Source organism: Hemicordylus capensis, chromosome 11 (assembly GCF_027244095.1).
Source record: "Hemicordylus capensis ecotype Gifberg chromosome 11, rHemCap1.1.pri, whole genome shotgun sequence".
NCBI lineage: Eukaryota > Metazoa > Chordata > Lepidosauria > Squamata > Cordylidae > Hemicordylus > Hemicordylus capensis.
The window spans coordinates 2911834-2937101 of NC_069667.1; the positions used below are offsets into that span (position 1 = coordinate 2911834).

Consider the following 25268-nt stretch of genomic DNA (forward strand, 5'->3'; position numbering starts at 1 on the left):
ATCTCCCTCACTCTGAGGGGCCACCTGGGAGAGGGGTGAACACAGGCCCCTCTATACCACCCTTCCAAAAATGGCTCAAGGAAGTTTACATATGTATATGTATATACCGCCCTTTGTCATAAGAGTAAGACCCCTGGGTGGTTAACGACAAGATAAAAACAATTCCAGAAAAACAGAACAAATACAAGTAAAAGTTCAAAAGAGCATCTTCGCATAATGTGTCCAAAGTATGTAATTATTACTCCCTAATTCTACCTGGGAAATGCCAAATTCTCCATTTATTTTTAAAACTGATGTAATAGTGATGCTACAATGCATAGTAGATAATTAGACAGGTACTTCTGTTTAGTTTTCCAAGTACACCTCCACATAGTATTTGGGTATCTCATGAGCCCCAGCATACTGAAATTTGTCATTTTCCGGCATTTTTTGGTCTGGCTACATCCACTGCTAAATAGTTTTTGAAATATTAAAAGATTAACAAGCTTGATTTGTATTTTTCAGCTGATATTATGGTAAAGTTATCTGAAAGATGAGTGTCAGATGTTTGGACAGGGGGCGCAATTTCAGTGCTTGCCCTGGGCACTATTTTCCCTAGATACGCCTCTGGTGGGCAAGCTGTGTCCCACATATTAGATTTCTGGAGCAGAAATGGGGGGGAAGCCACTTGGCTGGGAAGGGACACCTGCCCATCCATGGCACCTCCTCCCCCCATGTTTTTGGACTACAATTCCCATAATCCCCAGCCACAGTGGCCAGCTGCCCTAACATTCATACTAGGGCTCTGGGAAGAAACATGGATATTCGTGGCTTTCACATCTTTACCAGGCTTTAAAAGACCCCTTAAGACAAACTTCTCCAGCCAGGCTTTTAATAATCCCTTCCCTGGATGTTTTAAATTTTTAATTGTTCTTTAAATTTTCTAACTGTGGTAATCTTTGAATGGTTAAAAATTTAATTGTTTAGTTATAATTGGTTTTGTTCTGTTTTTATTGTTTTTGTAAACAACCTAGAGCCTCTGGAGTCAGACGGCATAAGAACGAAAGAAAGAGAGCTGCAGCCACGGTCGAGAGGGTGCCTGAAGTGTTCTGACTCCTGGCTCCACGGCCAGGTGTCTCTTTGAGCCAGCCAGACTGTGGAGCCGAGTGCCGAGAGCCCGCTCGCCTCGTCCTCCGCCCTCCGGCGCCAGGCGCGCCCAATGGATGGCCGATGCCGCCTCCTGCTGCTGCTGCTGCTGCTGCCAGGCCCGCGCCGGGCCGGGGCGGGAGAAGATGGCGCTGTCGCGGGGCCTGCGCTGCTGCCAGCGGGTGCTGGGCTGGGTGCCCGTCCTGATCATCACCCTGGTGGTGCTCTGGTCCTACTACGCCTACGTCTTCGAGCTCTGCCTGGGTGAGGCCGCCGCGGCGGGGCGCGAGGCAGTGGCGGGGGGGCCGGACGGGGTGGGTGGGATGGGGTGGGGAGGGGGCTGACCCCCTCCAGAGTAAAGCCGTGCAGGAGGATCGGGCCCCAAAGCCCTGCCCTGGCTTGCCTGGGGGGACTCTGCCCGCCCTGTGCTGGGAGGAAGGGGCGCTGACTCCTGAGGAGACCTCCTCCTGCAGGGGCTCCCTCCCTCCTCCTGGGCACGCCCTTCCCTGGAGCCCGACGAGTCAAGGTGTGCAGGATTGGGCCCCCCGCCCCCCGCTGCAAAGCTGGAGCGAGTGGCGGGCCTTGCTCCTGAGTAGGCCTAAGGAGGTTGCCCAGGAGGAACTGCAAGCCTTAGCCTTAGGAGACATCAGTGGGGCTTATTAGGGTTTATTTATTGTTTATGTTGACTTAAGATATTTATGCTCCACTCCTCCAGGGCAGTACTGCTCGGGGCAGCTCACAACAGTAAGATAGACACAGGTGCAATAAAAGTAATAAATTTCACTTTAATTTTTTAAAAAAGTCAGATTAATAGCCACAATTATTAGGTCCAAATTAAAACTGAAAATTATAAAAAGCTAAAAAGGCTACGAGATATAACAAAACAATAAGGGAGCATCAAAAAGCCTCCTCAAAAAGGTGCGTTTAGAGATGGTTTTCTAAAAAAAAACACACTAAGGGAGGGAGCGTGGCGGAGCATGGGAGCATCCTTGGGTTGCCCACACTTCACTGCCAGAATGAGGGACACGGGTTTGTGGGGTCCAGGAGGTGTATGCCGTGGTGATGATCCAGAGCCCGAGTCTCATTGACGTCGATGGAATTGAATGGGATGCTGTTCAATAAATGTGGGACAGATGCTGCCCCTCTAAGGACCGACATTCAAGATCGGCCTGGGAGGCTGCCTGCACTGCCGCGGGCATGTGAGCTCCCTTGAGCCCCGCGGGGTTTGCTTCCGAGTCGTGTGAACCTCCTCGGGTCCTGCTGGGACATCTTGAGGACTGTCGAGAAGGGAGGTTGCAGGCACACAGAACTGCCCGGTAGGCCAGCAGGCAGCCCCATGGCACACAGGAGGAGGACGGGCTGCCTTCTGAGTAAACCAGTGTGGGATTGGGCTCTCCCCAGTGCTGCAGATGCACTTACTGGAGAGTAAGCAGCCAACTCAGCAGTGCTTCCTTCTGATTGGATCTGCAGGGGCTTGCATTGTCAAGTGTGCCGTCAAGTCACTTTCAGCTTCTGGCACCCACAGAGCCCTGTGGTTGTCTTTGATAGAATACAGGAGGGGTTGACCATTGCCTCCTCCCACTCAGTATGAGATAAGGCCTTTCAGCATCTTCCTAGAACGCTGCTGCCCGATAGAGGTGCTTCCCATAGTCTGGGAAACAGACCAGCGGGGATTCAAACCAGCAACCTCTGGCTTGCTAGGCAAGCCATTTCCCTGCTGCGCCATTAGGTGGCTTTGTCAAAGAGCCCTTTAAATTCAGCCAGCAGGACTAGACTTAGGTGATTACAGGCTGGGCCTTGTAAAAACGTGTTATGAATGGAAACCTAAATTTAAGAGCTCTGAAGTTGTAATGATGAAGGCCGGGATTGTAAGGTCTGTGTGTGCAATTTGCATGAGGGAGAGCAGGATCCTGTGAGGCTGGGGAGGAGGGGCTTGCTTGGAAGGATGCTTGTGGGGAACTGGGTGGAAGAAGGGAGGGCAGGGCGAAGGTCTGAGCAGGGAGTATTCGGGTTGCGTATCCTGGGTATACTGGGCAGGGGCAACTTCTGCACCAACAAGAAGGATGAATGGAGGGTGTGGTTTGTTTGTTCGTTTGTTTATCTTGTGGTCCTTTTCTAAGTGGTGAGGAATGAGGTGACTGGGAAGTCCTGAACTTGGAAGTCATATGCCGGAATCCGTGTGTGCCCTGAAGAAGAATGTTTTGCAGCGCAGAGCTGTTTGTGGCCTGGCAGCCCCTGCCTTGCAGGATGCCCTCCCCAGAGAAGCGCCCTTGAGCCCAATGTTGCAGGCTGGCAGGGAGATTTTGTGGATTTGGGAAATCCTCTGAGACAGCAGCCTTGACAAGGTGCCTTCTGTAGATGGAGGGCCCCCACAGCAGCGATGCCATGCTCTGCTCAGTACTGCAAGTAGATCTTAAACCGCCCTGTAGTGACCTGTCGCCCGCATTCCCAGCACTGTGGGGTGCGGAGCGTGCCCTGAGTCGAAAGGCCCCCTATTGCTGTGTCATCTGAATCCCTCTGTGCCTGAACCCTGGCCCCTCGTGGCCTTCCCATCCACTGCACGCACACACACACACCCCACTCCGCTACCTGATGGTGGCTGACACTCCCCCTCCCAGTCAAGTTCTCCCTGCCATTTGAAAAGTCAGGGGGCTGACATTCTCCCCACACTTCCTCTGCCCCATGTTCCACCCCCTGCCTTTCAGGGAGAAGAGGGAGATTGGCGGAGGCCTCTCCTTGCTCAGCTGCTTAATGCAGTCCATTGCATTGTTTTAGACAGTTGGGGACTGTAAATTCTGTTGCATCTTGTTGATGAAGCTGTTTGTAGTGGTTTTGCTGTATTTTAATGGGGAAGACAGTTGGAGGAGAAACATCATTAAAAAACAAGGAAATGTTCAGTGGTATTTTTCCCCCCAGGTGACCACATCTTTGGGCTTAAAGCACTTTGGCGGGGACACAAACTCCACACAGTTCTCATCCTGAATAATCTCCCTGCCCCGTGCATTTTGTCTTAGCCAACTAGCTACAGAGGCTGGGATCTTAAAGGGCTCTGGCTGTTTTTCCTTCTCAAGATTAATTCCTCCTCCCCACTCCCAAGCTGAATGTCCACCTGCAGAGCAAAATATGTGTTCTCCTCCCCTGCCCCCACTAGTCCTCCCCGGAAGCTGTCAGCTTCCTTCCTGGTGGCTTTTGGTTTGTGGGGGAAGGAAAGTTGAGTCAAGAATCACCAGTGGCTTCGTGTACGTTGTGTTTGAGGCCTCAGCCATCTCATGTCTAGCCACACCCCAGTTATCGGAATCGTTTGGCATAAACCAGGATTTCTGAGCCCAAGTTATGCTCTGGCCTGTGCTGAGCCACGTGTAAGATCAGGAGACTTGTGAACGTCCCCATCCAGGTGGTTGCAGAGGAGTGGGGAACTGATGTAGGGCTTGACTTCTGCCCTGCCTTGCAGTCCAGAGAGATCCCCAAGCAGCTTGTATGAAACTCTTTTCTCAGGACTGCTTGTATCCCTCCAGCACATGGCGTTGCTCTGGGGTGGCTTTCTTCCCCACAAGCACCCACTTTTCATTAGGCCAGGGGGCTGCTGTTCCCCTCAACTTTCACTCCATTGCAGTCTACGTGGATGGTCCCTGGAGTGCCTGTGGGTCCCCTTGCTCCCTGCCCCAGGGCAGAGAGGGAGGAGTGGGTGCAGCAGCCGCTCAAGTCCAAACACTTCCTCATGACTGCACGTTCAGCAGCCTTGGCCTTGGAGCTGCCTTGCTTGTTGCACTCCTCAGCTGATGCCCTTTAGCCCTGCCCTCCTCTGGTTCCTCTCTCTGGGTGGGGTGGGGTGGGGTGGGGTGGGGAAATAGGCGTGGCACATGCCTTTCCAGAGTCCCATGGATTTGGTGGGGCTGTGTGTAGACAAACCTTGGCATCAGGACTGGAAACTGGTTTAAATTGCCTTTCTAGGGTTTGGTGTGGCTTGCAAACTGAGGCAGAATACAGTTCTTTTTGTATCCAGCCAAGCATTTATAAGGACATTATTCAAACTAAATCACCAGAATGTAGCAAACTGTCCAAACCCTCCTCGTCTGTCTAGGCTGTTTTCCGATCCCAGGGTCTGATCTGACTCAGCCTCATCCCCTTTGTCTTCCGCTCAGAGACAGGAACAGCTTTCATCCCATTAACGCTGCAACCCCGCTGGAGGATTTGGAGAATAGGCCAGGCTCCAGAGGGGTCTTGTTCTGGCGACTGGCTGGCAGATGGTGCCACAGTGTGAGGCAGGGAGAGTTTTCTGTCAGAGAGAGGGGAAAGAACCGGTCCTTGAAACCACAAGGTTGGAAACTTCCTTTCCCTCTCGAGCAGCAGCTCAGGTTGAAGGTGCCAAGAAAGGCCCTACCGGGAGAATCAGCAGGAGCCTTCGGAAGGAGCTAATCAGCCCGCTAGGCAGACTGGCGCTTTCCTGCTTGGACAGATTTTTTTCAAAGGAAAAGCGAGGCCTTGCCGTGACACACCCCCATGCACCTGATTTTAAAACAGCCTGAACAAACATTTCTGTCGCTTTGCCCTTTGAAAGAGAAGGGGGGTGGAGGACTCCAACAGGTTTTAGGTCACAAGTGCCGAGCATTTACAGGGATGGAAACTCACCGGTGAGCCTACTGAGGTGGGGCTGAGCTGCTCACCAGCACAGAAGAAGAATGGATTTGCCCCATGCCAGCGACATGCAGGCCCCACGGCTGTTATTGGCTCTGGAGTGCTCCGACAGAACGAGTTCGAGTGTTCCGCCACTCCCGATCCGCTGCTGCTTGCTTTGTCTTGGTTAAACCTGCTGCGCTAAGTGATGTGGTCCTTAGACTTAGACTAGTTGGTCCGTAGACTTAGCAGAAAGGAAACAGGAAGCTTCCTATGGAGCAAAGGTTATGTGCCGTTGTAATCTGGCCATAAGAGTGCACACAGCCCGTTCCGAGAGCGCACACAGTCCCGATGCGCTCGCTCCACACGTGAGCAAAGAAAGTTCTCGTTAGCAAGGCACCCGAGTGCCATCCTCGCCAGTGACGCGGCAGGGGGCAGGCCAGCCTTTTCCACCAGTAGCCTCACATGGCAACTTAGGTGTGAAAAGCAAGCCCCTGGTGGCACAGTGGTAAAACTGCCGCCCTGTAACCAGAAGGTTACAAGTTCGATCCTGACCAGGGGCTCAAGGTTGACTCAGCCTTCCATCCTTCCGAGGTCGGTAAAATGAGTACCCAGAATGTTGGGGGCAATATGCTAAATCATTGTAAACCGCTTAGAGAGCTCCGGCTATAGAGCGGTATAGAAATGTAAGTGCTATTGCTATTGCTAATCAAGGAGAATGCCGTTTTAAAACCATAGACTGCCTGCTTGAACATCCCATCTTGTACCCCCTTTTCAGAAATGTAGGTTACACCAACAGCTAAAGATACATTTAGCTATAGAATGAATGCCCACCTAGAAATCTAAGCATGGCACCTAGACTAGGTTATATCCAGAGACAGAAATATTTAATAAAATCCTTATTTGTCCCAGACAGCCTTAAATATGTTACCTGTAAAGAGAAAAGGTTTGCCCTCCCTCTGCAGTGTCCATCACTAAGTCCAGTGATTTTGTCACATGCCCATTGTCGGGCTCCTAAAATTTGGGCTGGCTCCTGGATCCAAAGAAAATATGTCAAGGCTTGCTCTATGGTGTGAGAAGACCAGAGCCTTCCTCTGAATATGACGAATATTTATATATAGTAGCTTTTCAACAAAAGTTCCCAAAGCAGTTTACATAGAGCAATATAAATAAATAAACAAAATGGCTCCCTAAAAGAGCTCACAATCTAAAAAAGAAGCGTAAGATAGAGACCAGCAACAGCCACTGGAGGGATGCTGTGCTGGGGCTGGATAGGGCCATTTCCTCTCCTCCTAAATAGAAGAGAATCCCCACTTCTAAAAGGCGTCTCTTTGCTCAGTCAGCTCTGATGTTATATGTATGGCCTGCACCATTTCTTAGTTTTGGCTTTGCTCTACATGCTCTCAGTTAAGAACCTCCAGGCTAGTGTGATGCCTCCAAATTTCAGGGTTCTCTGGGCTACCTGGGGAGAACTTTGGAGAATTTTCTGTCTTTTTCTCCTGGAGACAGAAGCATCTGGAGCCTTTGATGTTCCCAGCAGGTATCTCAGAGAAGATGTGGCTTGGGCAGGTTATTAAAGAAAATGAGATTATTTCTCAGTTGGCAGTTGTACTGGGAATCTGAAAAGAAAAAAGTATTTTGTTGCAGTGGAGAATGCAGAAGTTTCTAAAATGACTGAACATCTTATTACGGTGATCATTCAAGTGAATACATGAACAGAGGTGCTGCTGTATTGCTGGAGTCATGTTAAATGTGATCAGGTTTAACAATGAAATAGGAGCTAATTTCTTTTCATTGTCAGTCCTGTTCAACTTGAGTATGTTCTTAGAACATTAAAGCCCATCCTGGGAATTTCATGTGTCTTTATTTTCTCTTGCAGTAACTCTGACCAACTCCATAGAAAAAGGTGCGTGGATACTGATTTTGTTTAGTTATGCTTCGTTCTTAGCTCAAGATTGGGTTTTTTAAAAGTGCCATTGGAAGTCACCTTTTATGGGATGACCAAAGGAAGGAGGCCACACCAAATCCTCTTGAATCCCTGCTTTGGTGACAAGGAGAAGGGACAGCACAGACATTGTAGAAGCAGAAAGAGAATATGTCCATATTTATAGAGCTCTTTCCTGAGTTAACAGAAGGTCAGAGTATGTCAACAAGATCAGTGATGTAGGGTGGGAAAACTTCTAGGAAAACAATTCCATTGCTATATTTTTCTATTTAAAAGTGTCCATGTCTAAAAAGCATTGTTTCATAAAATTAAGTACCGTAATTTTGGGCAGAAACACTGCATCTGTGTAAACTCCACAGTAAGGAGAAAAGGCTGAAAATTTGCAGAAATGCCGCAGTTAGAGGAGGGACAGCATGCATTATTTTTTCAGTTGCGTTGAACGCTTAAAATTTTACTACATCTTGATCCTGAATTCTAGCATAAACACCGCAGGCATCAATAAAGAACTTTTTATAAGTACCCACTGCAGCCTTTCTACTCAAAATTACGGTAGCAAGATAATAGAGTCAAACTGAAACTGCCTGAATTTGTAATTAATTCCCCCCCCCCGGATTATTCCATGCATGCATATAGAATAAACATCAATGCATAGCAGTGCATACAATTAATATTTTAATGGTTTGTTTAGAGCTTTCATTTGTTTCCTTAAAATGTAAAACAGGGAGATGTATGCTGTTGAGTTACTATGTCTTAAAATATTTACAGATAGTCCAATAACAATAGTATCTGTGTTTGAAGCTTTGAATTTGTTTAGGTAATAATATGTAAGTCCTATTAAGTGTGCTGTACCAATACATTTTTCCTAATCAAATATTTCCATTCAAATACATTTCGACAGTGGAAGAAAAATCCATCCCTGATCATTTTGGTTGCCCTCATTTTGGCAGAAGAAGGCAACCCACATGATCAGAGGTCTAGAGCACCTTCCTTATGAGGAAAGGCTGGAATATTTGGGGCTTTTAGTTTAGAAAAAGGTTGACTAAGGTAATACATGGTTTATAAAACTGTGCATGGTATGGAGAGTGGAAAGGAATAATTCCACCACCACCCCCGTCACTATACTAGAACTAGGGGTCATCATCTCATGAAACTGGTGGCCAGGAATTTAGGACCGACAAAAGGAAATACGTTTTACATACAGTGCATCATTAGTCTGTGGAATTCTCTGCCACAGGATGTGGTGATGGCTTTAAAAGGGGGTTAGACAAATTCATGGAAGACAACTGCATCCATGGTTACTAGTCTTGGTGACTATAAGCTACCTCAGGCTCAGAGGCAGGATACCTCTGCATACCAGTTGCAGGGGAGCAACGGCAGGATTGGGGGCATCATCTCCTGCTTGTGGGCTTCCCAGAGGCGTTGTGATGGGCCACTGTGGGAAACGGGATACTGGACTAGAAAGGTTTTGGGTCTGATCCAACAGGGCTCTTCGGGTGTTCTTTTAAAAGCTTTTGAGATATTTACATAGCACATAAAATTAGCATGTATACTGTTTTGAGTTTTGTTTGCTCACTACAAATCCAGCATGCTAAAATGGATCCAGACTGAACACTTAGAACATTTAGAACATTGCAAGCTTTTCCAGAAATTTTGTACATTTAAAACGCTCTGGAAAATTCCCGCCATTGGACAAGATGCATGCCTTCCTCACTCAGAGATGTCACTTTTAGAGACCATGATGAGCGAACTGAACCCTCAGCAGTGACAGCACTATCCACTCTCACCTAACATTTCAAGAAGGTAGAGTTCAGTAAGGGGTTGTGTATGGGTTCCTCCCCCACCCCCATTTCTCTGAAGACAGGCACATCAGAGAAGTCAAGCAGGGGTTCTCAAAACTTGGGCCCCTAGGCATTGTGGGACTACAGCTCCCATCACCCTCAGCTGCGGTGGCCAAAGGCCAGATGATGGGAGCCGTAGTCCAACGATATCTGGGACTCAAGTTTGAGAACCCTTGAAGGAAAGTAGGAGAACAAAGAACGCAGAAGGGGAAAGTGGCTGCACTGAATTAATGCTGGAATGCTCTCTCTTCTCCTCTTTTAGTGGCCTACCTCACCATATTCCACATCATCTTTGTGTTCTTTGTGTGGACGTACTGGAAGTCCATATTCACTCCCCCACAGCAACCGGACAAAAAGGTAAAGCAGCAGGGGGAAGGAGGGCAAAGAAAACCGCTGGGCTGTGGGCCGTGTGCGACTGCCTAAGCCTCTCCAAGGGTAAAGAGACCATTCAGAGGAACCTCGGAAGCTGCCTTCTACCGAGTCAGACCATTGCTCCATCTAGCTCAGTATTGTCTACACAAATTGGCAGGGCTGAGAGAGACTCCTGCCCGCAACCTTGGAGAAGGAACTTGGAACCTTCAGAGAAGGAACTTGGAACCTTCTGCTTGCAAGCAAGCGTGCAGATGCTCTTCCCAGAGTGACTCCATCCCCGAAGGGGAATATCTTAACAGCGCTCACATATAGTCTCCCATCCAAATGCAAACCAGGGTGGACCCTGCTTAGCAAAGGGTTCTTGGTTAGCACGCTTGCTACCACAAGATCAGTTCTCCTCCCCGAAAGCAATGTGGGATGCAAACCCACGCCTCCATATGTGCCTTGAGTCTGGTGCCTTTGATTGCTCGGGCATCCTGACATCCCTTTTGGCAATGCTTGCTTTTGCCTTCATAGTAATGGGGAGTGGAGACAACTGCAGTAAAGTGGGGAGAGGGCACAAGATCTTATTTGTTTTTTTGACTGCTTGATATACCGCCCCTCCAAAATGGCTCAGGGCAGTTTCTCAGCAGAAAACACCGATATCTTGTTCTGATTCTGAGACAAACCCTCTAGTCTTGCCTCCATATTACAAATGAGCATCCCCGCCCCCCCTTATTCATATTGATTCCTTTCAGCATTTCTTTCCCCTTCGTTTCCCATTCAATCAGTTTGTTCTCAGCTCAAATCTCTCTAAATGCCGGTTCCCTGATCTTGGCAGCATTGCAGCTCTTTGCAAGGCAGATTAATACAGCTGCAGCAGAAGCTGCGGAAGGCAGCGGCCCTTTTAAGCAAGCAGCGGTTGCGGCCGAGACACATTTCTCTGGCCGCGTGGGAGTCACTGCTTCTCTTCTCCTTCCAGTTCCACATGTCCTACGCCGACAAGGAGCGCTACGAGAATGAAGAACGACCCGAGGGGCAGAGGCAGATCCTTTTCGAAATGGCGCGGAAATTGCCCGTCTACACAAGGACGGGGAATGGAGGTGAGCTGTGCAGAAGGGTTGGCAGCGTTCAGCAGCCTGTCCAGGTGGCTGGTAGGTAGCACATGTCGGCTTCCAGGGCAGTGGCCACATTTGGCTCTTGAGGCTCTTCAGGCAGAGGGAAGAAGACGAGTTTGGAAAGATTTCCTTTCGAACTTCCTTCCCTCCCCAGCCTTCCTGGAAACTCCTTAAGGTTCCCAAGCTTGGACCCACCGATGATCTTGGACTACAATTCCCATCATCCCCAGCCCCGATGACCAAAGGCCATTGTGGCTAAGGATAATTTGAGTTGTAGTCCAAGATCATCTGTGGGCACAAGCTTGGGAAACCGTCATAGAGAATGATGAATATTTTTGTTTTGTTTTTTTATTTATATACCGCTTTTCATTAAAATAATCTCAAAGCGGTTTACAATATAATTAAGATAATGCATAATTAAAATACAAAAGTACAGATAATATAAATATAAAAATAAAATATCTATTTAAAAACCCGTTAAAATAAAATAATAATTGTAATTCATAGAACACAAAGCAGCAGCAATAAAAACAATACTTCCATTCCAAAGCCTGGGTGAAGAGCCACATCTCTACTTTCCCCCTAAAAACGGCCCAGGAGACTGAGGAGCAGATGTCAGCCAGAAGAGCAGTGTTATTACAAAGCATTTGTATCGTGCGTTTCAGATTTTCAGAGCAGTCTGCCTACCCTGATCTCAGTAACCCTTGCAACAGCCCTCCAGAGCTACCGGTATCCTATCACGGGGAGAGATGGGGGGAGTTTGCTGAGAAAAGGATCAACAGCACCTTGCTTAGGGCCTTTCAGAAATAAGATCTGGATGGGGGACTCACTGGCGGCGTGCATGCTTTACGTTCCCTTGCAATGAATGCAGGTGCGTCTTCTTTTCCAGCCATTCGGTTCTGTGACAGATGCCAACTCATCAAGCCTGACCGCTGCCATCACTGCTCGGTGTGTGCCATGTAAGTGACTGAGGTGGACTGGCACTGACCCCCTAAAACAGACAGCAGTAGGAGGGCTTTGTCCACACAGCGCATCCTTAACCTGTGGAATTCTCCACCATGGGATGTGGTGATGGCCACTTTCTTGGATGGCTTTAAAAGGGGCTTAGACCAATTCATGGAGGACAGGTCTATCAACGACTACTAGTCTGGTGGCTGTGGGCCACCTCCAGCCTCAGAGGCAAGAAGCCTCTCAATCTCAGTTGCAGGGGAGCAACAGCAGGGGAGAGGGCAGGCCTTCATCTCTTGACTATGGCCTCCTCAGAGGCATCTGGTGGGCCACTGTGGGAAACAGGAGGCTGGACTAGATGGACCTTGGGTCTGATACTATCTTCCTGGGGCGGGGGTTGGGGGCTCACTCACAAATATCACCACTTTTACAAGTTACAGCATGGTTTCAGATAGTCCTCACAAAAACCGAGAAACCTGTTTTCTGTTCTCTTCGGGTTTCCCTTCACTGAATCTGTCTCCTTTTCTTTTTCCACAGGTGTGTATTAAAAATGGACCATCATTGCCCATGGTGCGTGAGAGCATTTGGGTTTTATCTTGTTTGGTGGTGGTTGTTGGTCCTTTTATTCATAAAGCCATGTGTACATTGTGGTTCATGTTTTTATTTATTTTATTTTATTTTATTTATTGTTAAATTTATATACTGCCTTTCATTAAAAACAATCCCAAGGTAGTTTTCCAGGAGTGCCCCTCTTTTTCAAGGCATGTTACGTTTTGGAGGGACAGAGGTTCACATAATCCTCTGTCTGGTGATCCCATTCTACCAACCCAGCTTAAAATTAAGAATTCAGAATCTGGGGTGAACCTTTTTGGAGGATCCTTGGCTAGTTATGTTGTCTTGTGTGTGCCGTGATTTGGAGTGAATCCAACACGGTGTAATCTGTGAACGTGAATTCCACGGAACCCTCTTCTGAGTCCAGTGGGACAGATCTCCTCATGCTTAGAATTACAGCCGAAGAAAGACCATCTTAGAAATTACAGTTTGGTGGCATTTAATGCTTGCTGAGCACCAGGATAAAAGTGAAGTGGGTGTTCTTTATTAATCTATGGACTTCTCTGCCACGGAGTATGGTGTTGGCCACCAGTTTGGCTTCGACAAATCCACGGAGGACAAGTCTGTCCATGGCGACTAATCCTGATGGCTCCAGGCTCAGAGGCAGGGTGCCTCCGAATCCCAGCTGCAGGGGAGCAACCGTAGGAACAGGGGCCTGCCTTCACCTCCTGCCTGTGGGCTTCTTCCCAGAGGCTTCTGCTGGGCCACTGTGGGAAACAGGATGCTGGACAGAGAGGCCTTGGGCCTGATCCAGCAGGTTGCCTCTTCTCCGTGTGTTCCTCTCAGTGTGGAAAATCAGGATCCCAGTTTGTCGGGTGGCTGTTCATGTCTCGCGAGCTGAACTGGCTGGCCACTCCGCAGTCTAGAGAGCATTTTCAAGCTAGGTGTTATTGGGATGGTTGTGCCGTCCCAGTCAAGGACACAAGCAGTGGTTGCTGGTGGTGTCTCTTAGCACATTGGTTGTAACCAGCAGGTGCTGCGTGTCCCTCAGCCTGAATGTCTCTTGCCTGAGGCTGGAATCCCGAGCCCAGGAAGGCTCCGATTGTGCCCAAGCACGGCTCTAGCCGGGCACTAGTGGATGAGTTGACTGTACTGTGCAACTGTGTTTCATTACGGTGCTTTTTATTGTTTCTGGTTGGTTCTTGGTGCCACGATGCGGAACGTGTCTTGACTCCATTTTTTCCCCCTTATCCCTTGCTCTCTAGGGTGAACAACTGCATTGGATTTTCTAACTACAAATTCTTTCTACTGTTTTTAGCCTATTCCTTGTTGTACTGCATATATATTGCTGCAACAGTCTTCAAGTATTTCATCAAGTATTGGACAGTAAGTGTTGGGTTCTGTCTGCTTTGGGGCACTGCATTTGTCCGCATCCCGTGCCTTTTTGCCAAGGCACCAGAGGAGGTTTAAGATTTAAAATACTGAAACAACAGACAAGAGATAAAAGGGCAGAACTGTCCCGGGCCGTTTTGGTGTCCTTTCAGGAGCTGATGGTCGGGGTGTCCTCTCCTGGGGTGCTCCTGCTTTCCTTGCCCTTCATTGGGGTTTGGGTCACCCTGGGCTTAAAGCAGCAGCCATAGCTCAGTGGAGGAGCACATCCTGGGCATGTGGAAGGCTCCAGGATCCTTCCCTGGCATCTCCAGTTAGCAGGGCTTGGACAGACTTCTGCCTGAGATCACAGAAAGCCTCTTCCAGCCAGAGTAGACCTTCCTGAGCTTGACAGACCAAGAGCCTGACTCTGTGTACGGCTGCTTTGTGTGCATAAATTCCAAAAGAGCTGTATGATTTGCTGAAATTTGCGCCTACCTCAACCCCACTAGTGAAGCCAGGACAGCAAGCACAGTGACTTGCAAAACAAGCCAGGAATTTTGGCCCAAACTGTCGAGCAGCCTGCATATAAGGACAAGGACAATCGCAGTCCAGTAGTTTGCAAGACATGTACTTGCCTTCAGGTAGCCTGAGCAGCACATCTGCTCAAGAGGAGAGCTGGTCTTGTGGTCGCAAGCATGGATTGTCCCCTTTGCTAAGCAGGGTCCACCCTGCTTGCATCTGAATGGGAGACTACATGTGTGAACACTGGGAGATGGGCCTGCTCTGGGAAGAGCACCTGCCTGCTTGGGTGCAGAAGGGTCCAAGTTCCCCTCCCTGGCAGCATTTCCAAGAGAAAGAAAAACAAAAGAGGCTTCTTCTTGTTGGACAGAATTGTTATAAAATTGTGATTATTATGTATTAGTCCCTTTTCTAAAACAGTTTATTCCGAGTGACTCCCAAACATCTAACCAAGCTACAACCACAATAAGTACAGCATGGTGTAGTGATTAGAGTGCTGGACTAGAAACAGAGTTCAGATTTCCCATTCAGCCATGCAACTCACTGGGTGACTCTGGGCCAGTTACTTCTCTCTTGGCCTAACCTACCTCACAGGGTTGATGTGAGGACCCAGTGATGTCTGCCATGACTGGCAGCATCTCTCCAAGTTCTTAGACTCTTTTGAGCCCTGCAAGATCTGTAATAAAGGCAGCATGAAGGTTTATCCCCTGCTAACTTGGCAAAGAGGCACCTTTTCATGTGGTGATTCTCTTTATTTAGCAGGGGGAGAGTAACTGGCCCTCTCCACCCCCAGCACAGGACCCCTCCAGTGACTGTTGCTGGTGTGTGTCTTATGTTTCTTTTTAGAATGTGAGCCCTTTGGGGACAGGGATCCATCTTATTTATTTATTATTTCTCTGTGCAAACCGCCCTGAGCCATTTTTGGAAGGGCGGTATAGAAATCGAATAAATAAATAAGTAATGTTGTGACAACTCCTCCCCCCCCCCACCCCGCAACATTCACCCTCTTTTTGCTTTCCTTCCCAGGCAGAACTGAACAACGGACGTTCCAAGTTCCATGTCCTTTTCCTCCTCTTTGTGGCAATCATGTTTTTTGTAAGCCTCATGTTTCTCTTTGGCTACCACTGCTGGCTTGTCGGTCGAAACCGGTCCACGCTGGGTAAGATATTCTTACAAATTCTCCACGCAGTTATTTGGTGGTGGCAGCGTCTCACCCGGGGGGTTTGGAAGGGACTGATTTGTGCCAGAAAACGTACTGCCGAGGTGCTGCAATAGATGAGCAACAGAGAGAGAGGGATGCTCACACAGCAAGACTGCACCTCTTCTTCTGGCAGATGGGCATCAGAGGGTCCTGAGCACATGGGTGTGCCGTTCCCACACTGGCATCTCCCATGTGAGCCCATGGACCTCTCCCTGTGTACCTACCTGCATGCTGAGATCCTCAGGCTAGCTTTTCCTCTGCGTCTCCCACAAATACACCTTGGAATAAGTGTCCCCACCGTGTGCCATTCCCTTGTGGGGGTGGGTGGGGGCATAGCTCAGCGGCAGAATGCCTGCTTGGCATGTTGAAGATCTCCGTTTCAATCCCTGGCAGCATCTCCAGGAAGAGCTGGGAAAAGACTCCTGCCTGCAACCGTGGAGGGCCGCTGCCAGTCAGTGTAGGCGATTCTGAGCTGGATGCACCAAGAGTCTGACTCCGTAGGGCAGTTTCATTTGTATGTCAGGCCCCTTTTAGATCCTCTCTCTGATAGAGCTGCTGCCTCCTGAAGTTGCTCCCACACCAGTAGAAGAAGGTCTAGACATAATTAGATATGTTTTAATTGTGCTTTTAATAGTTTTTAACTTTTTAAAATTTTAATTGTTGAAATATGTTAATCTTTTTATTGGTTGTTCTTATTGTTCTGTAAACCGCCCAGAGAACTTGCGTTTTGGGCAGTATAGAAATGTGCTAGATAGATAGATAGACCAGGCATGCTCAACTTAGGCCCCTCCCCCAGCTGTTTTTTGGACTGCAACTCCCATAATCCCCAGCTACAATTGCCAATAGCCAGGGATTATGGGAGTTGTAGGCCAACATCTGCAGGAGGGCCAAAATTGACACTCCAAACCTTGACACTCCCGCTGTTGAACTACAACTCCCAGCATCCCTGGCCACAATTTATTGTTGCTGGGGATGCTAGGAGATGTAGTTCAACAGCCAGGGTTGCACACTCCTGGTCTAAAGTCTTCCACCCATCTGGATTGCTTTGCAGTGATGCTGCTCAGCCAGGAGGTTCACTGGGTCATCTTGGGCCAGTATCTCTCACAATTGCTCAGCATTGGATGAAAGAAGTCACTGGGTATGCTTTGTGTTTCCCTGCAGAGGCATTCTCGCCCCCCGTGTTCCAGAACGGCCCTGATAAAAATGGATTCAACCTTGGCTTCGTAAAGAATCTTCAGCAGGTGTTTGGGGAAGAAAAGAGGCTCTGGCTGCTGCCTATTGAATCCAGGTAAGTGCGAAAGGAGCTACCAAAGAACAGAGCTTGGGCTCTCGTCAAAAGAGCAGGCTCTGTACCGCCCTGTTCAGACATGAGGAGGCACCAGATGCCATAAGAACCCCAGAACCTCCCTGCTGGGTCAGGCCCAAGGAGGCCCATCTAGTCCAGCATCCTGTTTCCCTCCTCAGTGGACCAATGGATGCCCCTGGGAAGCCCACAGGCAAGAGGGGAGGACTGTCCCCTTTCCTGCTGTCACACCCCTGCAACTGGTGTACACTTGTTCATATGTTTGCAGGAATGATTGGACCTGCATTCATTTTAAAAGTGAACCTAGGTTTAGGCTTGCTGAAATGCAGGATACAGATGAGAAGTGTACTGCTTCACCTGCATGCAGCGTAACGTGTGAATAACTGTGTGTACATGGTCCACAGGTTGTACGAGTGTTGAACACAGTGTGTGAATAGGGCTGTAGACTGGGGTGAGCAGGAGGTTAGCTGGGGACTACTGGTATTTACAGGATGTATAGGACATCGGCAAGGGTCTCTGATTACAATAGCAGGAAGGCCTCCATCCCAGTTAGACTGCTGAAAAGAAGGAAGTATGAAGAAAAGCCAGGAGTGGATTTTTGTGTGGAAGGACTGTGTGCTTCGTTCTGGTCCTGATGGCAAATTCTGGGGCTGAACAGGTGCTCTCAGGCATCCAGTTGCTTAATCCAGATCCCCACCCACTGAGCCACTCTTCAGTATCCATTTGGTGGACCTCTGGGGTCTAGTAAAAAAAGCCAAAGTCGTTGGCCCACGCCTGCTAACTGGGTAAAGAGACACCTTTTTAACATGGTGATTCTCTTTATTTAGCAGGGGGAGAGTAACTGGCCCTATCCACCCCAGCACAGGACCTCCAGTGACTGTTGCTGGTGTCCATCTGATGTTTCTTTTTAGATTGTGAGCCCTTTGGGGACAGGGAGCCATCTTATCTTGTTATTTCTCTGGGCAAACCGCCCTGAGCCATTTTTGGAAGGGCGATATAGAAATCAAATCAATAAATAGGACTGGACTCCTGCAATCGTAGATCAGAAGCTGCTAATCTTTCCTGCCATTGGGGCGGTGGCGGCAGCAGCATGGACTGCAGACGCGTATTGAGAATTGCTTGCAGTTAAAGAAGAGGGTGCAGTCAGGGAGAGGAGCAGAGTCGGCTTTCCTTTTTCAAGCAACCTGTTTCCTTTGCCCTTTTTGTCCCTGCAGTCAAGGTGATGGACACTTTTTCCTGACAAGAACCTCCAGTGAAGCTCGGAATCCACTGCTAGCCAATGAAGAGCAGTGGGAAGAAGATGGTCTGGAGGATGAGGAGAGCCAGGGTAAGGATACTGCTACATGGGTGGGGAAGTTGGGTCTCTAGCAGACGGATTCTATGAGAGGCCTCTTGCTCAGGCATAGTGGTGCAAGTCAGTCACCTGGGGCTCTTGCCAGGGCTGCCAAGCCCCGCAGCCCGGCCCTGGGTCTACTGCATGCATGTGGAGGCAGCAAGGCCCTCTCCGCTGAGAACTGCAGTCCATGGCTGTCTTCTCCTGTCCTCCCCATCTGCAAATGGGAGCTTTCTCCCAGAGGCGCCAGCAGGGGCATCCAGAAAGAAGCCCATTGCTGGTGGCAGAGTGAGTCCCTCATACGGTGGCATCGCAGGGGCCTCGGGGGGGAGCGCCCATGTGACAGTCACCACTGGGTGGGCTTGGTGCTGGAGGAGACAGCAGCTTGCTCACTACTTCCGGATACTTAAGTCAGTCCCAATTGGGGTAGGACCCTGACTTGGCTTTTGGAGGGCGCCCTTTGGCAACCTGAAGACTGGCACAGTTATTGAAGTCGAAGTATTTGCAGGCAAGAGCTCATTTCATTAGATGCACAGAAGGAGCAGCAAATACCATGGCCCATGTGTGGATACAGCTGGGGGCAGAGATGCCTCTTAGTCCTAGTGGAGTTGAAGCAGTCATTCAAAGCAGACGTAATGGAACCTGCTTTCTTTCTGCTTCTTTCCACATCCAAGATGCCCCAAGAGTTCAGAGTGAAACGTGCTAGTACTTGATTCCCGTTCTTGGAAGTGGGGCTTCTTTGCCCACTATGTCTTGCAAGCAAGCCAAGAGGCGGCAACCCGCTAGAAGCGGCACACACGCTTAGGCGATTCCTGCCAGCCTGGCCAACTGGCCCTGAGAATTGAAAGCGTCCCCCAGGTTGATTAGCAAGGAGTCACACAGTGCCGCTCCCGCCCTGTCTCCACCCAAGGCAGCAACGAGCTCTTAGCAGGCCCCAAGTGTGCAGGCTCTGAGTCCTATACACGCAGTTACATCAGCGACACAGTCAGATTGCACAAATCTGGACGCAGAGTGAGGCAAGGCCGCTGACTTCTCCTTTTCAGCAGCAAACTGTTTGCACAGGAAGCATCCACAAAACAAAAATAACCAGTCTGCTCTAGGCAAAATAAGGCTGTCTAATGCGAGGCGATGAAGCTCCTGCATTTTATCTCCTCCTCCCCCGCCCCCGAAGGCTTCTCTCCTGCACAGCCCCAGCCAGCTCCGTTACCCTACCTGCATTTCCAACAAAAACGGTCAAGAGGGTGCAGAGCCAATCGGCTCCCCTGGCCATCTCGATTGCCAGCACTTCAGCAAGGATGATGGAGAGACTCGCTTTCCCTCCCTGACAATGCCTGGCCTCCAAAACACTCTTCTCTGCTTTAGCATGGGCATTATTCCACGCTGGAGAATACTCTGAAGGATGCTTCACTGCAAAATTTAATAAGCCACCTCTCCCCAGACTTGCACTTCAAGCATCAACGCTACTGGGGAAATGTTCTCTCCAGGATCTTGGAAGTTGCATTCAAGTGGCTCACTTCAGCCTTCGCTCCAATGAGTGGCTCTCCGCGTTTTTTGTGCACCTCCACTGGGAGCACCGTCTCTTCCTCCTCTTCTAGACTGCAGAATAGATCACCCATCCTACACAGTATCATGCGTGGGTGGTGTGTGAATTTATTAGAGTTGTGGCTTTCTTTGACTTCCATCACAGAAAACCTCTCTCAAAAGTGCTCCCTTTTAATTCTCATGCTTCAAGCAGTGTCCACTGGGGAAAAAGCAACCTATTCAATTAAATACAGGACTGGATTGTTTAGGGCAAGCTAGATGCAGAGCAGGAGATCCACGCGTGGAACACTCAGTGTCTTCGTTTTTCACAAAGCAGGGAGCAGCGGGGGGACGGGACAGTCTGGATCATGGCCATCGTGTGCAGGGAGGGGAAGTTTAATTCTTTGTCCCTGCACTGATTCCCAACTTAAATTCCTCCTCTGCTCTGAAAAATTGGTATTGGTTGCAGAGGGGAAACTTCTTAGGATTCTTGCACCCATAGGTTTCCTCCTCTAATAACCACATTGAGGCAAAAATTTGGACGTGGACAGTAGCATAAGAGAAAGGTTTCGATTCCCCTCTCCCCTGCACCACAAATTACCTTGCCTCCACTACACTTTGGACAATTGAAGAATAGGCTATTCTCTGATGCCTGGAGCCGAGGACATCTCTCATTGGGTCATCCTTTCCCACGTGCTCCCAGGCAGGACTAATGAAATTCTGTTACTAGCCTTAAGAGCCTGGGACGGATAACCCCACCCAGTTCTTTTAGTCCTGCTGCACTCCTAGGCAGAGATTGTTTGTGCTGCTCTTCCATTGTTTGTTATTCTCCTATTTAATGCCTTACTGCTTTACGTTTTCATACTATTCCTCTTTCGTGTCTTTACTCACTGAAGAATAGGCTATTTCCCATACGGAGTCTTGGCACAGAGCTCAGTAAGGAAACACTTGACAAGCGTGGTGGGCCCTGGTAACTTCTTACTGCAACCATGTCATGCAATGTTCAGGTTGCTGAGGACATCTGTTGTGGGCAGCCATAGGCAGCTCTCTAATCCAGCCTAATTATTTTGCTTAACTGCCTAGATTACCAGCACGGTTCCTTGCTTTCGGTAGAAATGGAGACGTAGCACTTTTGAAAGGCTGATGGTACAAAACTCGCTCAGGTAAGCGTCTTTTCCACAAGTTGAAGGGGAAAACCTTAGCCCAGGCTCCAAGTTCGCCCAGGTTTCAGCTTGGTTTCATGAACAATTTCAGCTGCATACATGGGCTGGTAAGAGACGAACCGCCCCCGAGAGCAGCAGTTAGCAAATGCTCTTGATAGATTAGCATGCTGTGAAGCAAACGACGTACACATCCTGCGTTGACCACAACCTGTTTAAATTTAAAATGATTTAATTTAACCTCCTTTTGAAATTCTTTAAAGCACAGCTCAGAAGCTAAGAAGCCTTTCTCCCACCACCCACCAACAGCCCTGATTAATCCTATCAGTAGGCATGGCTAAGTCCATGGCTTTCCCAGGAAATATCTCCATTTCTCAGCCACTTATTGCACTGCCTGTAGCCAGGGCAAAGGCATCCTTCTGTTACAAAAATGTTCTGTGGCTCTTTCCTCAACCCTGTCGCTGTTACACACCTCAGGTCTACACCGTCCCCCTCCTTCACATGTGAGGGTAGAACTTGTAAAATTTCTGCTCTTATCCTGGTCTGTGAACTAACTGTGCTCTGGGCAAACCAGTGTCCTGTGCAGGGGGCCCTCATTATCCATGGTCCCGACACCGGCAGTTTTGCAAATCCGCGGTTGGGTCATAGGGACACAGTTTCTTTATTCATGGGATGGAAATAGGGTTATTTTCACCTAGAGATTCTTGAGTGGCAGGAAATGACTTCTGATGTCGCTTCCTGGTGCCATTTTGTAGTGCTGAGCTATTTTGTGGCTCTTTTCTGCAAAATGGAATTTGGAAGTTTGGGGGGCACTGCTGGAGAGCAAGTTACTGTACTTATTTCTTCTCCCCCCCCCAGGTTTTTCAGCACACTTCAGTGTGCTTAGGAACCTAAACCCCTCCCCCCAATCATTAGGGTTAAGCTCTCTTTATTAGTTTCGTTATCTGCGGAAGTAGGCAGGATCAGAACCCCCGTGAAGAAACTGAAGAAACTGCATTTTGCTACAAACCATGGATGGCAGCTTTACATTTCCTTCTCTTGTGCTCAGAGAAGGGAGAACAGGGAGAGTCCAAGAGAGCAGACCAGGATTACATCTGAATTAGGCCCTCCCCCACTGATGTTATTACATCCAGATGGGGCCCTTGAAGGTCCCCCACCTCCAGCTTCTGATATCTTTTTAAACAACCTGCATTTTCTTGACACTATACCTAGATTATGGCAGGCCCTGCCCACTGGTGTACAGTCCACTGAAAGCAGTATATAAATATTTAACCCTAGACATGACACAAAAGCAAAAAGGGATGGAGACGAAAGAGGAAAACACACATTCAGGTACTAAACCATGCAGGTTGCAAAATAGCCAGGTAAAATAGTCACTGAGGAGACCATTCTGGTAGGAGGCAGGGCCAGCTGGTCCCAGTTAAGGCAATGCAGTGGACAGAACATTCAGTCCCAGAGAGACCCTTGCCCAACACTCGAACCTGAGTGGTTCCTCTTTGCTTCTAGACTCCCTCCTCAATGAATGATGGAGCCCTGCAGTGCTGCAGCCGTTTGTGGGGAAGCCACCATCTTGACAGGCCCTCCAACTAGGGGTAGGCAACCTTGGCTCCCCAGCTGCTGTTGAACTACAACTCCCATCATCCCCATCCCCAATAAATTGTGGCTGGGGTGATGCAGTTCAACAGAAGTTGGAGAGCCACAGTTGTGTGCCCCTGCCTTAGACTGCAATGGGGCCAGGACCTAAGAACTTCTCCGTGTTTGATAAAGCATCCAGCATCCTGTGGCACCGTGTGTGTGGCTGTAACGGTAGTACAGAAATAACAGAGTAGTGGATTAGTGAAGCCCGCCCAAGGTCTGAGAGTAAGAGAATGGTTTGCTTTCAACCAGCTTCATGCTAATTAAGCCTTTCTCTCTCTTCTCCTCCCCTAACTCCAGCGTCATCCTTTCTCCTCTGATGGACACTTGTGGTGGTGGGGAAATGGGAAGGAAGCTGCTGGACGTCCAGGACTAAGGGTTGCTGTCTGATCGCCATATCCTGGATCTCTGGAATGTTCTCCAAGATACCTGCCTTGGTGATGCTTCCAAGAGTTCCTACATTACTGATTTTAAGGGGGCAACCTTGGAGCAATCAGTGACCTATTCCTTATAAGTCTTACCCAGAATAAGTGGAAACTGCTTGTGGAAACCACATTTCCAAATGCCTTATGCTGTAGTTACCCAACATCCCAACGTCTGGTCCTATAACAAAGAGTAATTACAGCTGGATTTACAGATGGATTGCCAACTGGACTACTCCCCAAATGCTTGTGGCAGAAATCATGATTGCCAAATCAGGTCTTATTACTAGAAAAACCAGGTGAGTATGCAGTACAGACGCAGCCTGTGTATGTGTCCACCAAAACTCCTCACTTTTGATTCCTCACTTTATTTCTGCCAAGAGCTCTGGCCCTTTGGGTCTAGAGGTGCCCTGACCTTGGTGGACAGTAACGGTTTCAAGAGTCTTAAGAGTACTGTGCTTGTAGCAGAAGCCTGGGACATGGGTCCCCAGCTGTTGATGACTACAACTCCAAGGGGATGATGGGAGTTGTAGTCCAAAAGCATCTGGGGAACCCTTATGTTAATGCAGCCCCAGAGTAAGTTCAGGTTTCTGGAGCAGGATGCCTGTCTCTGGGCTGCACAGCGGTAGCCTAGCTCTCACCGAGACAAACATATCTCTGAGCCAGTCCACTTCAGGCTGCTGATGGGGCCAACATGAGTAACTGCTCCTCTACACAAGTTTTCCTCTGTGGTTGAAAACTAGTGTAGCAGGCTGGAAAGTGCCAGTCAAGCCTTCTTCCTGATGCTGTATGGTTTTTGTGTATATAGGATACTTCTTGTATGAAAGTAGATAGCCCGCCCCTCCGCCTGAAATGGTACAACTCAGAAAATATCAATATAGTGAGAATTTGCAAAGCACTTGAATTTTTTTTATCAAGCATTCCCCCCCGCCCCCCAAGTGTTTTCTCCCTTTGGGTATGCTGGCAGAGCCAGACCTTCTCTCCTAAATTCTACTAGAAGTCGGCAGCTGAAGCTTTTTTGTTATGAAGGTCCAGTCAAATAAGACTCCCCAGACCCCTGAGATTTCTGTGTTGCTGTGAGCTGTAACAATGCACCAGCGGAAGAGAGACATTTTAGAGAAAGCAAGAGGAGGTGGTTGCCTGTGGCGGAATACTCATCTTCTGGAGCTTGATCTGTAGTAAACCCGTCTACAGCAGAGATGGGAGGCTATAGAACTCTTCAGAGCAAGACATTTCTTTGTGCAGTCGTACTGAGACATCTAGGCCAAGAAGCTGGGAAAGATGCTTTTCGGTCTTTAAAGACTCCGCTGGGTTCCTTGTGCCGTCTCTTCTGTGGATCACACTCGTCCACTGGGCCCATTTACAGGGCCTCCAACCATGGCCCAGCCTCCGACTTGAGAATCTCAAGGTATTCCATGTGCCACCCCTGCCCTGCCCTGCAGAGACAAACTGGAGAAAATTAAGTGTGCCTAAATCCCACTGAGGACCAGGAGGGTTAGGCTTAGAGTTTCATGTTTAAGCCTTATTGATTTCAGGGGGACCTCTGTGAGCGGCTTCTTCTCTGGATTTTATGCAGTGAATGGATAACTACACGTATCCTGCTCACCTGGGTACACCTGCTGGAAACTTGGTCCTGTGTATCATTCCTGTGGTGTGTGTTTGATGCAAAATGGATATTTGCATGGCTGTTCACACATCATTTACATTCGTTTCCCAATAGAAGTACTAATTGCAGTGTGAAAAATTGTAATTTGTTGTTGTTACTTGAATGTATTTTCCCCCTTCTCTTCCCTGGTTGGAGCCAGGATTCTGTAATTAATTTCCGTTTAACATGCCAGCACATCCTCCTCTGCCCATCAATCCTAAGCTTGTCAGACATTAAAAGGCAGCAAAATTAAAGTAACTCCTGGAAAATAACTTAATTTTAATTAACGTTTAAATTGCCAAACTTAAAATAACTTTTAAATTGTCAAACTTTTTTTTTTTTTTTTGGAAGCTACAAAGAGGCAGAAGCCTTAATGGATTTTGGCTCTGTAAAGATTCTAAATGTGCTAGGGAGTCAAGCCTGCAGCTGCCCTTAGAAGCTTCAGACACTCATCTGTTGGGCATCATGTGATGCCTTAACACACACACACCCGATTCTCCTTCTCTCTCCCGATACAGCATATAATGTGTGGAATTGTCAGACTGCAGGGCAGGGAGCAGAAGTGGAGAGTGGATGCCACCCTGTTCGTTCGCCACCATATGGGCCCTTTCACCTCTGAATAGCACTAGGATATTCCTGCTCCCCAGGCCATTGGGTCAGTTGGTTC

At 48.6% G+C, this 25268-nt stretch overlaps 1 protein-coding gene across 1 annotated transcript; it reads left to right on the forward strand.

Annotated features, from left to right (window-relative positions):
• The first annotated feature begins 1013 nt into the window (after positions 1–1013).
• Positions 1014–24873, forward strand: ZDHHC15 (zinc finger DHHC-type palmitoyltransferase 15). The gene is made up of 12 exons (XM_053273384.1): positions 1014–1389; positions 7619–7645; positions 9785–9879; positions 10856–10976; positions 11881–11950; positions 12477–12509; positions 13757–13877; positions 15408–15540; positions 16744–16870; positions 18100–18212; positions 20823–20902; positions 22835–24873. The coding sequence occupies exons 1-11, from the start codon at positions 1203–1205 to the stop codon at positions 20864–20866; spliced, it is 1071 nt and encodes a 356-aa protein (XP_053129359.1). The 5' UTR covers positions 1014–1202; the 3' UTR covers positions 20867–20902; positions 22835–24873.
• Positions 24874–25268: the final 395 nt, after the last annotated feature.